The sequence below is a fragment of the Silene latifolia genome, chromosome 8, assembly GCF_048544455.1.
Source record: "Silene latifolia isolate original U9 population chromosome 8, ASM4854445v1, whole genome shotgun sequence".
Classification (NCBI taxonomy): domain Eukaryota; kingdom Viridiplantae; phylum Streptophyta; class Magnoliopsida; order Caryophyllales; family Caryophyllaceae; genus Silene; species Silene latifolia.
Genome location: NC_133533.1, coordinates 13435106 through 13453700, shown reverse-complemented (window position 1 = coordinate 13453700; position 18595 = coordinate 13435106). Strand labels below are relative to the sequence as shown.

Sequence of the window (18595 nt, the reverse complement as noted above, 5' to 3'; positions counted from 1 at the left end):
TGAACCGTTATAACTGTATACGTCCTTAACAACGGTTTGGGTATACCCGTTTTATTTTATATTTCATTGTGTTTGATTTTACCGCCAAGAAATAAAGCATCATTTGGTATATGTCAGCTAATTACAATATGTTTCTTAGAAAATCTTGCTTATATTTCCATTAATTTAAAAGATTACAAGTTTACACATAAATAGTACAAACTACCACCATACATAATAAACTAGGTAAATAACAATTAGAAGAAGAAATTTGACAATTAACTTAAGCCATGTCTCATTATTTTTGAGTTCTACGATATCCATGGTTAACTTCTTGCATTCTTCTTTTGCCTTCAATATTTCACTGTCATTTCCCTGCTTCGATTCTTCCAATTGATATAGTATACTTCTCACTTGAGTAATCTCGATATCCATGCTCTTTTTCTCATTCACTAACCTGTTTATAACCTTCCTCTGCCTTTCAGTCATTGGTTCATCAACCCACTTGAAGTAATTGTATCCACGCATTTTAGTATCGGGATTATAGAATTTGCAAGTAAGAAACTTTCTTCCCGGATTTTGCAAAGTCCAAGAAGTCCGCAATGCTGCCGGAACTGAGCAATTACATGTCCCTGTTGAAATAGAGGAAGAAGAAGAGCTACCACTTGACATAATTTGAGTAATTAGAGAGAGAGAGAGAGAGAGAGAGAGAGAGAGAGAGAGAGAGAGAGAGAGAGAGAGAGAAGGTTATTTAAAACAATGTTATTCAGCAATTACATAATTTAACACGGTTCTTATAAGAACCGTTGTAATTATCTTATTAATATCATCGAATTTCCATTTATTTTTAGAGGTGTTTATGATCTAACACGGTTTTTATGCACTACCGTTGTCATTTTTAGAGGTGTTTATATTCAAGATGAATGTAATTAATAAAGAGTAGAAAAAGGAAAAAAACGAGCATATATTAAAAAACGAGCATATTATACAATGGCGAAATAAAAAAAAATAGTACAATAAGGAAAAAAAATGAAACACAATAAAAAATAAAAACGACAAAAACAAACAGCTAACTAATTAGTAAATTAATTAATCAAACACCCTAACAGGAGTTTGACGAGGAGATAGGTACTGAGGATAAACTTGATTATAAATCAAGCTTACTACATCGGCATCACGACGGTGATCAAAATGAGGCACTTCTTCATCTTCCCATGATTTCGGTACATGAATGAAACTGTACAGTATCACTTTCTCATCAGATGAGCGTCCTTATCGGTGGCAACCCATAAGTAAGGCCCAGCGTGTAAATAACGATCCTTAGGGCCGCCGTCATAATAGTCACTTTTGCCCCTTTGTTTGTCACGTGATGCATACCTTGCAGCGAGTTGTTTTGCTTGGCGAAAATCGTCAAGACCATCCCCTCGAAACACGATCAGCCTGTCCAAGAAACCCACGACCAGAATTCCAAGCCGGGTGGATTGCCCTAACATTTGAAAACCCATTCTCAATGAGGACGTCCCTCAATGGGTTAAGAGACAAAGAAGCTCGCTTCCCAGCAGAATCGCGTATGACTGGGAGATTGTGAATTATGCACGTAATCGGGTTGATATAGCGGGTTACCGATTTCTGAGAAGGTGCGACTGCAAATGATGATGATGAAGACGACGCCATTCTTTTAATTATTATATTATTATATGTATGTATATGTAGATTATTAAAAAAGTGAAGTAGAAAGGTTAGTAATAATAAAGTGATTCTTATTGTTACTGCAAATGTGATGCTGTTTATAGTAGTATAATAAAGCTATAATTAATTAGATTAATTTCATCCATACGTTACATTCAAACTTGTATTAATTGTGCATGCATGCATGAGGTGAATAATGGTCAGACAACCAATAATAATAGGGCATGCATTGGTAAAACCACAAACTTTTCAGTTTTGGACCTGTATTTAAAACGGTTATAAGAAAAACCATTGTTTATTGGTGTAATCAACTTTGAATCAGAAAAAGTAAAAATTATAGGGCATGCATTAGTCAAATCACAAACACTAGAAAATCACTGATAATTAAACAATTTCTTTTAAAACGGATACTGTCCAACCGTTGTTGATATGTGAAATATGATAACGGCTTAACAAAGAACCGTTATTATTTTGTGTTGTACATACGGTCAAACACACAATAGTGCAACTTTGAATCAGAAAAAGTAAAAATTACAAGGCATGCATTAGTCTTGTTAAGTAATTGGACCGTTATATTTTTACTAATTGGACAAAGGTTTTTTGATAACCGTTGTGTTTCTTGTTAAGTAATTGGACCGATTCTTATTTAGTTTTTACCGTTTCAACTTTCCAATTATTGACTTGTTAAGTTTCCAATTCTTATTTTATTATTATACCGGTTCCAATTCTTAATATCTTATTATACCGTTTTCAATATAACCCAAACTCATTCTCCTTCCGTTGTCAAAAAAAAAAAATAATGTACATAGGTATTTCCATTTTCCTTCCTAAAATATTAAATTTCAAACTAATTAGTTAAAAACGATAGTTTAGAAACTTAATCTTACATTACTAATTATATTAATAGTCAACCCAAAAAATCAGTAAAATATTCATAGAATTTTGCCACTTTTGTGGAAACAAGTTACAGCTCACAGATTACACAACAAAGGCTATGGTTTGATTGTTGAAGAACTATGTACAAGTATGCAAAGGAATAAGACGATGCAAATATGTAGTAAATGAGAATTTAGTTTAATGGTATTTGATTTGTGAGTGTGCAGTGTGTAACGGAGCATTTAGAATTAGAAACTTATTAGTTATCACCACTGTTTTATGTAATTATTTTGACGACTTCATGCTTCATTTTGATAGTGGGTTTGTCGCACTCCCCAAATCAAACAATTTACTCAACTAATGTAGTAGGGTAGTCGAGGTCGAACCACAAGGAGATCAAGTTTGAGTATTAGTTTGTCTCAAATTATAAGTTAGCTACGCAAATCATGAGTAAGATTGATAATAAGCTAAATGACTAAACTAAATTAACTAACTAAGACTACTAAACTAAGTAAACACGTAATGAAAAGTGATTTAAACAATAAAGGAAAGCCTAGGGTCCGATCTCACCTCCGACATGTTCATTTACTATCATAATCCCGTTATTTAATTATTGAGGTAATGTGTAAGGAGGAGACGACTCTAATTCGCCAAGCACCCCCCCCCTCTCGGGTTCGCACTTGGACACTAGCTATCCCTACCAACCCCCCTCTCGGGTTCGAAGGTCGGTATCCTTATTTTAACACCCGACTACCCCAAAAACATGCATATTCCCAAGGTAGCCTAACATTAACTAAGGTCATTAGGCCCACATCAAATTCCGGGTCATCCCACTCCTTCTCTCGAAGGTCGATTTCAAACCCAAGACTAGAGGTGCCCTCCTTTGGCTCTCCCTCTCGGTCCTCAACCAAAGTTGACAATTAGGCTTAAACAAGGTAACCAAATCCCCAACCTAATTGGTTCTCACCAATGGACAAGGGTTAAGAATTAACATTACCCACAAATAAACCATCAAAAATAGTCAATCCTCTAGTCAACCCTTACTTATTTCCCCAACAACTAATTAAAATAGGATTTAATAAAGTAACTTACACATGTCGGGGTTAAATCGAATCATAGTGAAAATACTACTCACTAATCATTACTAATCTAACACTAAATATATTTTTAACTATATTAAACATGGTGCTAAGAACAATAGAACAATAAAGATTGAGACTTTAATCTAATCTAATAACTAATAAACATGAATAAACTAACATTAAACACTAATAAAGACTAAAACATTAACTAATTAAAAACATAACAAGAAAAAGAGAGATGAGAAATTAATACCAAAACTTGAATTTAAATGGAAGTGAAATGGTAGATCTTTATACCATTGTTGTGAACCATAATTACTCACTAGATTAAGCTAAGAAAGGTAAAGAAAGGAGGGATTTTTTTGATTTTTAGAAAACTAATCTAACTATACTACTCCTACTCGTGCTCTCTGCTCATGCCCAGAGACGGCTGCCCAGTTGAGAACCCAGAACACCCAAAATATAGAGCCTCTCGCCAGATTTTTCTTTTGTGCTCTCTGGCCAATCACTTTTGTCAACCAATGGTATCCTTGGATCCCCTTTGTCACGTGATGCCCAAAAGGTGGCATTAAGGGAATTTGCAATAGTTAAAAGTCAATGGCCCAAGTCACGTATCAAACAATTAGCATCGGCCCATTTACATTTGCTTAGTTTATTGATTCGTTTTTAATATCTCCTTTGACCGTCTTGAACTCGTCGTCTTGATCTTTCTTGTTTTCCATTACGTCATCCTCATATCGGTACCTACAAAATGTAACAAGTAGGAGTGCCAAAAATTCCGACTAATGATATAGATTGATACTAATTAACATAAGACAATTAATATACTAATTTATTCTAAGAGTAAGTGAATAATCGCAAATTGAATTATTAATTGAACCAAATAAGAGGTCAAATGTGGGTTAAAAACCGGTAAAATAGAGTGTTATCAAATCTCCCCACACTTATCCCTTACTCGACCTCGAGTAAGCTCATTAATTAAACCAAGACCCTTAATATAAAAGACTATCTAAGCTACTAATATCCGATGAAAGACAATTAGCGGGCCTCCTCCGTCCCTTCAACTCGCAACGAAACACAATGAGGTATGTATTCCGACGCAAGGCAAGTGGGGGCTTGCGGAAAATTCGACACATCCTAACATGAAGCACGAAACAAACAATGGATGCATCTACAAAAAGTCAACCCGCTTTCCTCATCTAAGCGGCCGTTTTTCTTTCAAAAATCGAACAAAGAGAGTCATTAGTGGAAGATGTCGTCTCTGGGTCTTACCAAGGTGTCTATCCCCTAATTCTAGCTCAAGTAGCCGACATTGACAACACGGAGAGCCTAAGAAACAAATTCTAGGCGGGAAAGAGGAAGCACTTCGCTATACTCTCAAGAATGACACGACACACACAAGATTCGACTCCATATCAAACCCTTGACCAAAGGAGACACAAGACCGACTCTCACGGGTTTCACTAGACACTCATTGAAGAACCGAGTGATTTTTGTGACAAAATGTAACCAAAATCACTCCCCTAACTCGACTTGCGAAGCATGCCCGCAATCTAATATGGTACTCCATCCAATATCCGCAAGAGAAATGTCAAAATGATGCACATACAAGAGAGACAACCGGGTTGTAATAGGGTTTGGGTTAGGCGAAAAGGGGTTGGTGTAAGCACCGTTTTAAGACATGTGAGGCTGTCGGTTAAGTAGTCGTCACATCTAACCAATTCACTAAACCGTACCAATGCAAAAGAATTCTTCCCCAAAATTTGGCAAAGATTGTCATTTCCAAAAATCATTCATTTCATTCTTTTCAAAATAAAACTCAATTGCAAATCCATCCACCCTTTATTGAACACAAATACGACATTCTTTTCTTTTTGTTTTTCATTTCATTTTTCTCTTTTTCTATTTTTTTTTTCTTCTTCATTTTTTTTTCTTTTCTATTTGATTTTCTTTCTTGCATTTTTCACGACTTGTTCACCTCTTATTAGACAAAAGTAGCCAAAGTTGCATTTCACTCATGTGGCATTGAGATCATACACCTCAAGGTGAGTTAAAATTTCAACCCAAATATACTCCACAAAAGAACCACAATGACGAACTACTCAACCAAGATGAGTTGTTTATGGGATGTAGTTATTTTGTTGGCAATAGAAATGATAAGGCTTAGGCTCAAAATGGGTTAACAAAAGGAAACAATTGACTCAAGGGCATAACAAGAGCTTATTTGGCTACTGTGAGGTTACTTTATTTGAATAAAATTGTCTCAATATGCACACCGACACTTCTACGGTAAGGAATGAGCACCATACTTATGCGTTTTGACATGACACACCACGCAAAGAGAACTACTCACAATAACCTAACGGGACCGGTTTGATGGACCGGCCATATGGAGGCTCTATCCTCACATTTGAGTAGCTATGTCTGTCATAGGTCGAGTCTCGGATCTAATACGGTCTCACAGGGTGGTCGCAACTTGGTTGTTAAGCTAGACTTCCGGGTTTTTGCAAGCAAATACCCTAACATGTGTCATCAAAAGGCACAAGCTATCAAGAGGAGAATGACACGGGCAAAACAATAATCATCATTGCTGACATATACCCTCCACATTTAGACTCTCTATGCAACTATTTACGAACACGATGCAAAGTGTATGAAATGCAACTAAACATATAAACAAGCTATGTGAATGCAAGAGTAAACACATATATACATGTCTAGTCTAAATGCATACAAGTTCTAGTCCTAACAACACACCAACAACACAAGCATATCCAAAACGGTTCCCAAAAGGAACACCCACATCAAAAATCCCGTCCTCCTCCATGCAAATATATACAAAAAGAAAAGGAAGGATAAAAGAGAAAGAATTGGAAGAATTTTACCAAACGTCTTCTCCGATGCTCGCATGTGTTGCCTATCAAAATGGTTAGCACAAATGCAATATATATAATATAAACAATGCAAAAAATTTGAAAATTTGAAAATTTTCAATTTTTAGGTATTTTTATAATTCTCTCAAATTAACAAATAAATATATACAAATATAAATAAATATACACAAGGTGGATATTTTCCTCCCCACACTTAAAATTTACATCGTCCTCGATGGAACGAAATGCAGGGAAGAATTAGGAAAATAAAAGACATGTTTTGTATTTTTAAATAATAGAATTTCCTCCCTACAATTATTTATTTACATAATTTCCAATGGAAATAAATGTGTGGGGGAAATTCGAAAATGAAATACATGTTTTTGGGTTTTTGAAATATAAAATTTCCTCCCTACACTTAATTATTTACTATGTTTCAAAAAGAAACAAATATGTTGAGGAAATTGAAATTAAATGCATGTTTTTGGTTTTTCAATTTTTTTTTTCAAAGAAAAGAAGATGTTTTTGGGTTTTAGAAAATTTTATCAAAAAGAAAAAAAATGCATAAAAAGTTTGGGTTGCCTCCCAAGAAGCGCGGTTTTAAGGAAACCGCCAAACCTACAAGTGACCCCAACAACTAACCGGGATCCCACAATCTATGAGCAAGGCCACTCATTGCCTTCACTTTATCAAAAGAGTTTAAATCTTTAAGAATCTTCCATTTTTCTTCAATTTGATCATTCTCCTCATCAAGCTCAAATTCAACAATATAAAACATTCCCTCCTCCTTTATAGGAGGAGGATGATCAAAAGGGACAATCATTGGACAATTAACAATATAGGAGACTTGGTAAGCCTCCTTGCACTCCACTTCATCTTTCCACCCTTCTATTTCAAAAACAAATTTCTCAAAAATGGAAGGAAGGAAGACATCACAATCATCAAATTTATCAAGGAGGGGGGTTTCAACCGACTCACCCATGCAAGCATAATCAAATAAAGGAGCATTATACTCATCATCAACATATATGATTTCAAGTAAGGGGGCATAAGAAATGAGGTCAAGGTCATCGGTGGGCATAATGAACTCATCTCCACCGCAAAAAGGTACCTCAAATTTCTCATAGATAGGCTCATCAAGTAGATGCACCTCACAATCCCTCTCACTATCAAAGCTTACACTCTCCTCCTCAACATACATCACCTCCAATAAGGGGTCAAGAGAAATGAAGTCTATGAAATCAACGGGTTTAAGGTGTTCATCAATAACAAGAATGGGAGCATCAAATCTCTTAAAGATAGGGTCCTCAATAAAATCAACCTCAAAATCCCCTCCTTCCAATAAGACTTCTCCACCAAGAGGCTCATCATCCCATTTAACCTCCAAATCTTCAAACATGATGCTCTCTTCATCACTCTTACTCTCATAATCCTCAAAGAGAGCATCCTCATTATCGGCGGATGTGGCTAAGGGAGTCGGGGAGGTAGTGTGTATATCCTCGAAAATGGTATAGGGCTCATCCTCAAAAAAGGGGGTCTCAACCTCAACTTGCTCAAAAGGTCTCTCCACCTCAATCTCAAGCCTCTCCTCCAAGATATCCTCACATTCCTCTATCTCCACAACACCTTCACTAACACCCACAAACTCCTCACCAACATCCTCAATAGTATTCTCCTCAATACTCGACAAAGAAAAATTAGGCTTTCGGCTTTCACGGTTCAACCAATCAAAAAGATTATATGCTTCATCATCCGATTTGGAAGATAAATCACCATCACATAAAGAATCAAGAAAAGATTTAACTTGACTGTTCATGCCCTTCTCAATTGTAAGACGCAATTCTTCCTCACTAAAATCATGATTATCTAGTGAGTCAAGAAATTGCACAAGTCTATCAATATAAGCCCAAAATTCTTCATTTTCATATTGAGGAAAACCAAGATAGAACAACATTTTCAAAAATAACAATAAAAAACGTAGTCTAACAAATCTAAAACTAAAGTAATATCAATCCGTTGATCTCCCCGGCAACGGCGCCATTTTGATAGTGGGTTTGTCGCACTCCCCAAATCAAACAATTTACTCAACTAATGTAGAAGGGTAGTCGAGGTCGAACCACAAGGAGATCAAGTTTGAGTATTAGTTTGTCTCAAATTATAAGTTAGCTACGCAAATCATGAGTAAGATTGATAATAAGCTAAATGACTAAACTAAATTAACTAACTAAGACTACTAAACTAAGTAAACACGTAATGAAAAGTGATTTAAACAATAAAGGAAAGCCTAGGGTCCGATCTCACCTCCGACATGTTCATTTACTATCATAATCCCGTTATTTAGTTATTGAGGTAATGTGTAAGGAGGAGACGACTCTAATTCGCCAAGCACCCCCCTCTCGGGTTCGCACTTGGACACTAGCTATCCCTACCAACCCCCTCTCGGGCTCGAAGGTCGGTATCCTTAATTTAACACCCGACTACCCCAAAAACATGCATATTCCCAAGGTAGCCTAACATTAACTAAGGTCATTAGGCCCACATCAAATTCCGGGTCATCCCACTCCTTCTCTCGAAGGTCGATTTCAAACCCAAGACTAGAGGTGCCCTCCTTTGGCTCTCCCTCTCGGTCTCAACCAAAGTTGACAATTAGGCTTAAACAAGGTAACCAAATCCCCAACCTAATTGGTTCTCACCAATGGACAAGGGTTAAGAATTAACATTACCCATAAATAAACTATCAAAAATAGTCAATCCTCTAATCAACCCTTACTTATTTCCCCAACAACTAATTAAAATAGGATTTAATAAAGTAACTTACACATGTCGGGGTTAAATCGAATCCTAGTGAAAATACTACTCACTAATCATTACTAATCTAACACTAAATATATTTTTAACTATATTAAACATGGTGCTAAGAACAATAGAACAATAAAGATTGAGACTTTAATCTAATCTAATAACTAATAAACATGAATAAACTAACATTAAACACTAATAAAGACTAAAACATTAACTAATTAAAAACATAACAAGAAAAAGAGAGATGAGAAATTAATACCAAAACTTGAATTTAAATGGAAGTGAAATGGTAGATCTTTATACCATTGTTGCGAACCATAATTACTCACTAGATTAAGCTAAAAAAGGTAAAGAAAGGAGGGATTTTTTTGATTTTTAGAAAACTAATCTAACTATACTACTCCTACTCGTGCTCTCTGCTCATGCCCAGAGACGGCTGCCCAGTTGAGAACCCAGAACACCCAAAATATAGAGCCTCTCGCCAGATTTTTCTTTTGTGCTCTCTGGCCAATCACTTTTGTCAACCAATGGTATCCTTGGATCCCCTTTGTCACGTGATGCCCAAAAGGTGGCATTAAGAGCAATAGCAATAGTAGAACTTTATATAAAGTTCTTCATATGCCATGTCACAATGCACCAACCCCAATTTTTAAGAACTTTTGTTCACAATAGAAGAATTTTATATGAAGTTCTTAGATGGAAAAAAACCATAAAATAAATAATGTAAAATGGTTTCTCACATTTTACAAAGTTATATTTATTGGTTGTACATTTTCCAATACTTTAGAACTTGGTTCTTATTTTAACTTGTTCTTAAAAATAAAACAACTTTTAAAACGATAATGGGTTAACTTTTAAAATAAAGTTTCTTTATGACAACCCCAATCTTAAGAACTACTATCTTTATCGCTTTCTTGGGAATTTGCAATAGTTAAAAGTCAATGGCCCAAGTCACGTATCAAACAATTAGCATCGGCCCATTTACATTTGCTTAGTTTATTGATTCGTTTTTAATATCTCCTTTGACCGTCTTGAACTCGTCGTCTTGATCTTTCTTGTTTTCCATTACGTCATCCTCATATCGGTACCTACAAATAGGAGTTTGCAAATTTAGGTCCGGACCGGACCATTTGGTCTGGACCAAACCCGGACCGAATTATTTTGGTCCGGTCCTCGGTCCTCATTTTTTCAAGGTTTGGTCTTCGGTCCGGTCCGGTCCAAGACCGGTTAATTTAGGTCCGGACCGAATGGACCAAATTTCATGTTTTTAATTATGCAACATTAAAATATTAGGAATCAAATTAATATTTTATCTTTAAAAGACATTATAAATTAGTATTCTCAATGATTTTCATAAAAAGAGTCGTCTAATTATTTAAATACATTTTCTTTAGCGGAATTAAAATGTAATTATCCTATAAAAAATAGTGCAAAAACTAATTTTAGGTCCATTTCGGTCCAAGACCGGACCGGACCAAATATTTCGGGTTTGGTCCGGTCCAAGACCGAAAGTTTTAGGTCCGGTCTTCGGTCCACTAAATTTTTATTGTCGGTCTTCGGTCCGGTCCGGTTCGGTCCGGTCTTGGACCGATTCTCAGCCCTACCTACAAAATGTAACAAGTAGAAGGAGTGCCAAAAATTCCGACTAATGATATAGATTGATACTAATTAACATAAGACAATTAATATACTAATTTATTCTAAGAGTAAGTGAATAATCGCAAATTGAATTATTAATTGAACCAAATAAGAGGTCAAATGTGGGTTAAAAACCGGTAAAATAGAGTGTTATCAATTACGGAGTATAATTTATATTGATAAAGTAAGGGCTTTTTGTCAAAAACTACTTTATATTTAGGGGTATTTGTAAAACAACTACCTTACATTATTTTTCTTGTTTTAAACTACCTTTGTTTTCTCTTTTTTTGGTCAAAAACTACCTACGCTGAAAATATGGCGAGATTTGGTCGATTTAGTGACATTAACCTTTCTTACATGACTTTGTTAACATCAAACAACAATAATCAACTGCGTCCAAACCACAATTTAACTTCAGATAAGCAAAATTAATGAATTTCACATTTCAATAATAACTACAAACATCTACTAAAGTTAAGCGTAAGTACTTCATGACTTCCCAAAATCGGCCTTAGTAAGATTAAAACATAAAAGAGTCATGTGAGATAAGTTAAAGCCGGAAAACAGACCAAATATGTCTAGGCTCTTAACATAGGTAGTTATTAACCAAAAATAAAGAAAACAAAGGTAGTTAAAAACAAAAAAAATAATATAAGGTAGTATTTTTACAAATACCTCGAAATATAAGCTAGTTTTTAACAAAAAACCCATAATGTAATTACAGTATAATTTATAAACATGTTGAAGAAACTTTATGAATGATGAAGATATAATATGACGTAGATGAAGAATATAATATAATGATGAAGAAAGTAACTAGTGATGAAGATAACTTAGTGTAAATTATGTTAGTGTTTAATAATTTTTTTTTGGTGTAAAATATTGTAAAAAAATTTAGTTTAGTAAGTGTAAAATTACATATGTACCCTTTTACTTTTGTGCAAAAACAAAAGCTAACATTTTAATTTTTAATTTTTCTTTTTCTTTAATTATGGTGGCACCAAAATTCGGTACCACCCGGTGGCGCCATATCACCATCCTTTTTCGTTTTAGGGTATCTCTGTCAATTATTGTTTTTTTTTTTAGGATCGCATTTGATGAACACAAATAGCCGGGACGGCAGGAGTATATATCAGTAGTAAATCGCATGAATTGAATATCAAAATTGAGCATGAGCATGAAGGAAAGCAAAATTAACCTTACAATCTTACTCATTAAAGAAAACATATTTGAAACATTAAAAAAGAAAAAAAAAAACTAATTAAGTTTAAGCTAATATACTAAAAGCTACATAAATTCTGGATGCAATGGAAAGACATCTTTGGCTCTTTATTAGTCCTAATAGAAAGTTGACATTTCCGTAGCTCCAAAAAATTCTTGACTATTTAACGACTTCGGATTGAACATATTTGTAAGCCCTTGCTATGAACAAATATACAACAAAATCAATCATGATTAGAGCCGCCAACAAAAAATAAAACCTTTCAAGGTGACCCTTGTTTAAATCTTGCGATATCCATCCTGGTGTACCGGTTGAAGTAGAAATCTTCGTAACTATGGTTGCAATAAAACTACTTAAGTAATTCCCAAGGGCAATTGAGGTAAGGCACAAAGCATTTCCAAAGCATTTCAGTTCTTCTGGCGCTTGTCCATAGAAAAACTCCAGCCGAGCAACGCCCATGAAAACCTCTGATGCCCCAATAAGCATGTATTGCGGTATTTGCCAGAGTATGCTAAGGCAGCTGGCATTCGGGCACTCTCTTATGGCATATTTTCGTCGAAAGAACTCAACTAACCCCGCTGCCATCATGGCGAAAAAAGCAATGACAAGTCCAACTCCCATTCTTTCTAACTCGGATAAAGCACGATTTCTCTGCCGAGTTACTAGAGGACTCAATAGAAAACGGTTAAAAAAGATGAAGATAGCGACACTAATTATGTTAAACACAGACACCGTAGCTGGTGAGATATGCATATGCCGCATTTTCTTTTTCATTGCTGCACCTTGTTCCATGAACAAGGAAGACATCTGAGCAAATACGACTGAATAAAAGATGATGCAGAGCCAAATAGGAATCAACCTCACCAGGTGTTTAACTTTTTCCAATTCTCTAAAATTATTATCATTTGTTTGTTGCTCCACATCAACATGTTGCCGCTTCGACATGGCAGTAGCGACTGCTCTGAAAACCATTGAAGCACAATTTCCACTCGGCAAGATAGTTCTATATAGACGAGCTCCGGCAAAAAACAAAGCTAAGCCCATAACAGCAGAACCAGTTGAAGTCCAGAATCCGACAACCCAATTTCCTCCGTCTTCAAAATTTCCTAAGATCATTTTCGATAAGAAAGATCCAAGATTGAGAGCCAAGACGAAAAAACTGAAGTAAGATAATTTTGATCTTTGTTGTTGGACATCTCGATCATCAAATTGATCTGCCCCAAATACTGCAATATTTGGTTGGTATCCTCCCATGCCAAGAGCCACCACATACATGGCCACGTAGAATAATGCCTTATGGAAGGCAGTGTGCGAATTGCATAGAACTTGTTCGTCACCACAACCCTTAGGCTTGAGCAAAATTAAAGTGGATAGTAATGAGAACAATGTCAAGCCCTATCATAGATTACAACATAGGTTAATTCTTATTGGAACAGTTAACTTTAACCGTAAAATACAGTCATCAATTGAATCGGAAAAAGTGAGAACTAAACTTACAATAACAAAAATGGCTTGAAAAATGGCACAAGTTTTGTATCTTCCCCAGTAGGTATCGCTGACAAATGCACCTAAAAGGGAGAACAGGTACATTGTTCCCGTCCATTTGCTAACGCTATTTGCAGCATTCACATTGCTTTCGCCTAACACTCTTGTAAGGAAGAGTACTAGATTCACTCCAATTCCGAAATATGCCAATATAGCCAAAGCTTGATTCACTGTAAATTATTAATTAAATACCATGAAGATGCGGTGAATAATTCTTTAATTGCTACAATTTTTAAATCATCATGATCACTTCCATCCTCTAGCAAAATAAGCTTGTACTTCGTAAGATAAGTGATTTAAGAAAGTTTAGAGGGAGACAGGTACCTAGCAATAAAGTACTTGGCGTCCATCCTCCTGTTTGAGCAGGTTTATCTGTACGCTCGTCTCTTGTCTCATCATGATTAGCCTGAACGATACCATAATTCAAGTAAAAGTTCATAATTTGTATGTGAAAATATCCTCGTCTAATCTATATATGCAAATTATTGGCTATGTCTATTGGCCTTCAATGTCTACAACAAGACGTTGTCTATCTATTACTTACTCTATTAGTAATGACTAAGTTTCAGAGAAACTTGTATGTATACGCACACATTAGGAGGATTCAAACATGGACTATTAGGTTGACACGTCTTCGATACCAAAACTCAAAATGTGAAAATACTTATCTGGCAATTAAATGGATCCCATTATTTACTACCTTCTAGATTTCATTATTTGACCATTAACATATCATATCTGATCAAAGTTAAAATGACATTAATTAACATATATAATACAAAAAAATAGTTGGTCTCCACGACGGTCCTAGGTTAAGATAGGAGGGAAATTGCCAATTTCTTGATAAAGAATTTACATCAATTCATTTTAGAAAGTGACCGTTTTGGTTCAAAGAAGTGCACTATGTCATGGCTAAAAATCGAATATTCAACTAACTTTATATCATAATTTTGTCTCTCTTTATCATAAAGGGTCACATTTATATGTCGCAACAGAGAATTTGCGAAAAAAAGAAACCGATAACAAGTGGGAAAAAAAATCTCCATATTAAGCAGGTTTTGCTATAGTCTTATTATTATGAAAGGTTATTTCAAAATAGTTCTAACTTCTATGTAAACATTTCTTCAGAATATAATGTAGCTCACTCACATAAAGATCCTCCACACAGTACACATTAGATAAACACATTACATACACATACACATACACATACAATAACTAACTCAGTTGATCGTATTTAAGATGTCTTAGCTTTAGACCCCCCTCTAACAATCTCTTTATTTCCACACGTCTATTTTAAACAGGCGCGAGAATCATCTTAAAGAAAAACAGTCTTAAATAAGAAGAAATTGTATAACTAAAAAGTGAGTACTTACCCCTTGAGGTAATTTAAGCAATTGACGGTCGTTTACCTTGAACAAAAAGTTGACGAAAGACATCGTGGTTTTGGACAGAAGCCGGCAAAGAGCAGGGTTTGGGGAAAGCTATCAATGTGACAATGTATCATCATTACTTAAATATACCCACAGTGTTTAACGAAGAATAGGAGACTATAGTTTAACAAATTACAATCACATAAAAAGCTATCTTTAATAACAAACTACAGCTTGTACCAAAAAATAAAATAAAATAAAATAAAATAAACAAATTACAGTCGTCAAAAGTCTGTCCTTCCATAATTCCATTACCTAACAAAGTTTAGTCTCGTGCAAAAAATACACACGTTACTTTTGTATCGGTCTAAAAAACACCGATATACTTTAAACTTTTAATATACGAAATATATTAATACGGATACTTTTATATGTTTCTAATACTTCGGAATTCTAAATATATTAATACGGGTATTAATTTCATTTTTTTAAATTTAAAATAATTGAAAACAAATTAATATTAAAATCTCGTTTTGATCACGATAGTTTCACAAAGTTGTTGAATTAAGTCTGATAATTATAATTGTTTTGATATTCTTGATTTTTGTAGACGAATACAATGGTAATTTTATATAAAAAAAATGGAAGGGTATTGCTATTATGATTCATTTTTTTATCCGACTTGATATCTTATTTTTTTTGGAAGTGCTAGGGCGACACCGAGTATTATCGAGTTTGAGTAACACTCTAATTAAATTAATAAAAATATTGTAAAATATTCTCTTAAAAATTTGTTTAGCACCAAATTTAAAAAGGGCAAAAATATAATTGATAATTAAATTTATTTTTAGAAATGAGATAAGATCAACATATGATGAACACAAACATTAGTTTTATTAGTTGCATTGAAGATGTAATTGGATTATTTTTTTTTTTTTTTTTTTTTTTTTTTTTTTGATGACGAGGAGGTTGGATCCTCCCCGGATACAGGACCCCACCCTGCTAGGCGCCTGTACCATGTGAGTTCTTTCCCGCGGGGATTATTCCCTCTCCGGGCGTCAGGTCCCCAGGAAAGTGTTCATCTAGGGAATCGAACCCAGGACCTCGCAATTCCTCCTTAGGAGGCTTTGAGGTTACCCTGGAATTCCACTAGACTCACACATCTTGGGTGATGTAATTGGATTATTTAACATAAGTAATTATTTCATCTCAAACATCATTGACATCGATTGAGTTAGTTGGTCATGCAGTTCTTGGACTATACAACTGGTTATTGTACATCTGATTTTCAATCCACTCCCCCCTTCTCTCCAACTGCTTACATATTTTTCTAATTCCTCCTCCATCTTCCTCCATCATCCAGTTGATAAATTATCTTTTTCCTTCAATTATTATAATTAATTGACTATGCGAAATAAATCATATGACGTGACTTGTGAGCATCATCTTAAAGGAATTTTTTATCTAAAATTTCTAATGCTTGAAAAAAGTTGAAGCTCGTATTATTTTTCATTACTCGTATTCTTTTTACATTTTTCATTACTCGTATTCTTTTTACATTAGCTCGTATTCTTATATTAATAGCTCGTATTTTTATGTGCTCGTATTTTAAAGCTCGTATTGTTTTTTACATCAACTCGTATTCTTATCTTAATAACTCGTATTCTTATGTGCTCGTATTTTTAAGTTCGTGTCCTTTTTTTTTGGTAAAATGTGAGCTTATATTGAATAGAAGATAAAATGTTTACATTGAGACCTCTTACAATAATAGGATACGAATGACCATTACAAACTCATGAACTAATATTAATCAATCGTAGCCAATCTCTATCTCTAATCTGAACATCATTACCAATCTTCTGTACTATTCTGACTCTCATCTGTTGTATGATGCCAACAACAATCTTCTCTGGAATGCTGATTTTAAACTCCAGTCGACAGACATTCCTCTCCTGCCAAATTGCATACCAACAAGCCATTTTGACCATTCTGCAAACTTTCCTCTGAAGCTTTGAGTAACCAGCATAAGGACCATCAATTTGTAAACAAAGCCATCTCTCTATACCAGCAATACCTTGAGAACTGTATCACATTCATTAAACAGATGTGCAACAGATTCTTCATGAGCTTCACAGAGAATACAGGTATCAGTCATGCTCAGGCCAATGCTAAACAGTTTCAACCTAGTATTTAAGACCTGTTTCTGTATCAACCAACCAATAACTAAATGCTTAGGTATAATCCAATTATCCCAAACCTCTTTGTACCAATGGACAGGGGGGTGGGAACCCTGAATCCACTGATACCCTCCTTCTACAGCGTACCCACCAAGTGATGCCACCCACTGAGTACTCTGAAAACCAGCAGCTAGCCTATCCCTTACTTTGCACATATTCTTCCAATTTCAATTGGAATCAAGAGGAGGATGATAATCAGTCCAACTGGTCCCTTTCATATACACATGATCAACCCATAACACCCACAGTCTATCAGCTTTAGTGTATATCCAGTTGACCAGTTTCCCAACACTTGCTATATTCCACACCCATGCTTCTTTTATACCCAGTCCCCCTTCCTTCTTGCTACAACAAACATTATGTCAGGCAACCAGCGGGGATCTGCTATATTCAGAAGAGCCACTCCAAAGAAAATTTCTACAAATGGCCTCAATCCTCTTGATGACCCCTTTAGGTATTAGAAAAATAGATGCCCAATAATTGTGTAAGGTATTAAGCACTGCATTTATAAGAATAACCCTGCCAGCATAGCTCAATTTTTTAGCACCAATCCCTCTAATCCTAGAAAAAATCCTTTCAATAAGAATATTGCAATCCAGTCTTGACAGCCTCCCAGGTTGAATAGGAACTCCCAGGTATTTAAATGGTAACTTCCCTTCAGAAAACCCTGAGACCTGAACAATATCTTGCTTTAACCAGCCAGCAACACCATTGAATACAACCTCAGACTTAAATGCATTAATCCTAAGCCTTGAAGTAGCAGAAAACGTAGATAACACCCTGAGTACAAGCATAATAGAGTTGACATCTCCCTTGCAAAACATGAGAAGGTCGTTAGCAAAAAGTAGATGATTCAACTTCAAATTCTTGCACAAAAGGTGAAATCTAAATGGCCAAGTGTTGACAGCATAATCCATAACTCGAGACAGATACTCCATACAGATACAAAAAAGGAGAGGGGAGATAGGGTCCCCTTGCCTTAAATCCCTTCTTCCTCTAAAGTAGCCAAAATGAGCCCCATTCAATTCAAATTGAGTGTATAAGAAGTAGTAGAGATACAAGTGATGACCATATGTCTAAACTTCTCAGGAAAGTTCAAAGTCCTAGCATCTGATCAATAAACTCCCATTTTATGGAATCATAAGCCTTCTGCAAATCAATAACCTAGGAGATGTCTTACCCCTATGATACATCTTAATCAAATCCTGACAGATCAGGATATTCTCAAGGATACTCCTACCTTTGACAAAAGCCCTTGGCTCCTATTGATTATGTCAGG

General features: G+C 35.2%; 3 protein-coding genes across 4 annotated transcripts; all 3 read right to left on the bottom strand.

Moving 5' to 3' along the window:
- Nucleotides 1–919: 919 nt before the first annotated feature.
- LOC141596424 (uncharacterized) lies at nucleotides 920–9875 on the bottom strand. The gene is made up of 2 exons (XM_074416579.1): nucleotides 3880–9875; nucleotides 920–1465 (listed from the first exon to the last, which is right to left on the bottom strand). Exon 1 carries the CDS (start codon nucleotides 8451–8453, stop codon nucleotides 7137–7139), a length of 1317 nt encoding a protein of 438 aa, XP_074272680.1. The 5' UTR covers nucleotides 8454–9875; the 3' UTR covers nucleotides 920–1465; nucleotides 3880–7136.
- Nucleotides 9876–12176: 2301 nt separating this feature from the next.
- LOC141594143 (protein NRT1/ PTR FAMILY 7.3-like) lies at nucleotides 12177–15178 on the bottom strand. 2 transcript variants are annotated; one of them, XM_074414330.1, is made up of 4 exons: nucleotides 15083–15178; nucleotides 14031–14112; nucleotides 13659–13876; nucleotides 12177–13556 (listed from the first exon to the last, which is right to left on the bottom strand). In XM_074414330.1, the coding sequence occupies exons 1-4, from the start codon at nucleotides 15143–15145 to the stop codon at nucleotides 12321–12323; spliced, it is 1599 nt and encodes a 532-aa protein (XP_074270431.1). In that variant the 5' UTR covers nucleotides 15146–15178; the 3' UTR covers nucleotides 12177–12320. The 2 variants fall into 2 exon arrangements, with proteins under 2 accessions (XP_074270431.1, XP_074270433.1); XM_074414332.1 differs by having other exon boundaries at nucleotides 15119–15177.
- Nucleotides 15179–17678: 2500 nt separating this feature from the next.
- LOC141594724 (uncharacterized) lies at nucleotides 17679–18254 on the bottom strand. The gene has a single exon (XM_074414720.1). It carries the CDS (start codon nucleotides 18252–18254, stop codon nucleotides 17679–17681), a length of 576 nt encoding a protein of 191 aa, XP_074270821.1.
- Between the last annotated feature and the right edge of the window lie 341 nt (nucleotides 18255–18595).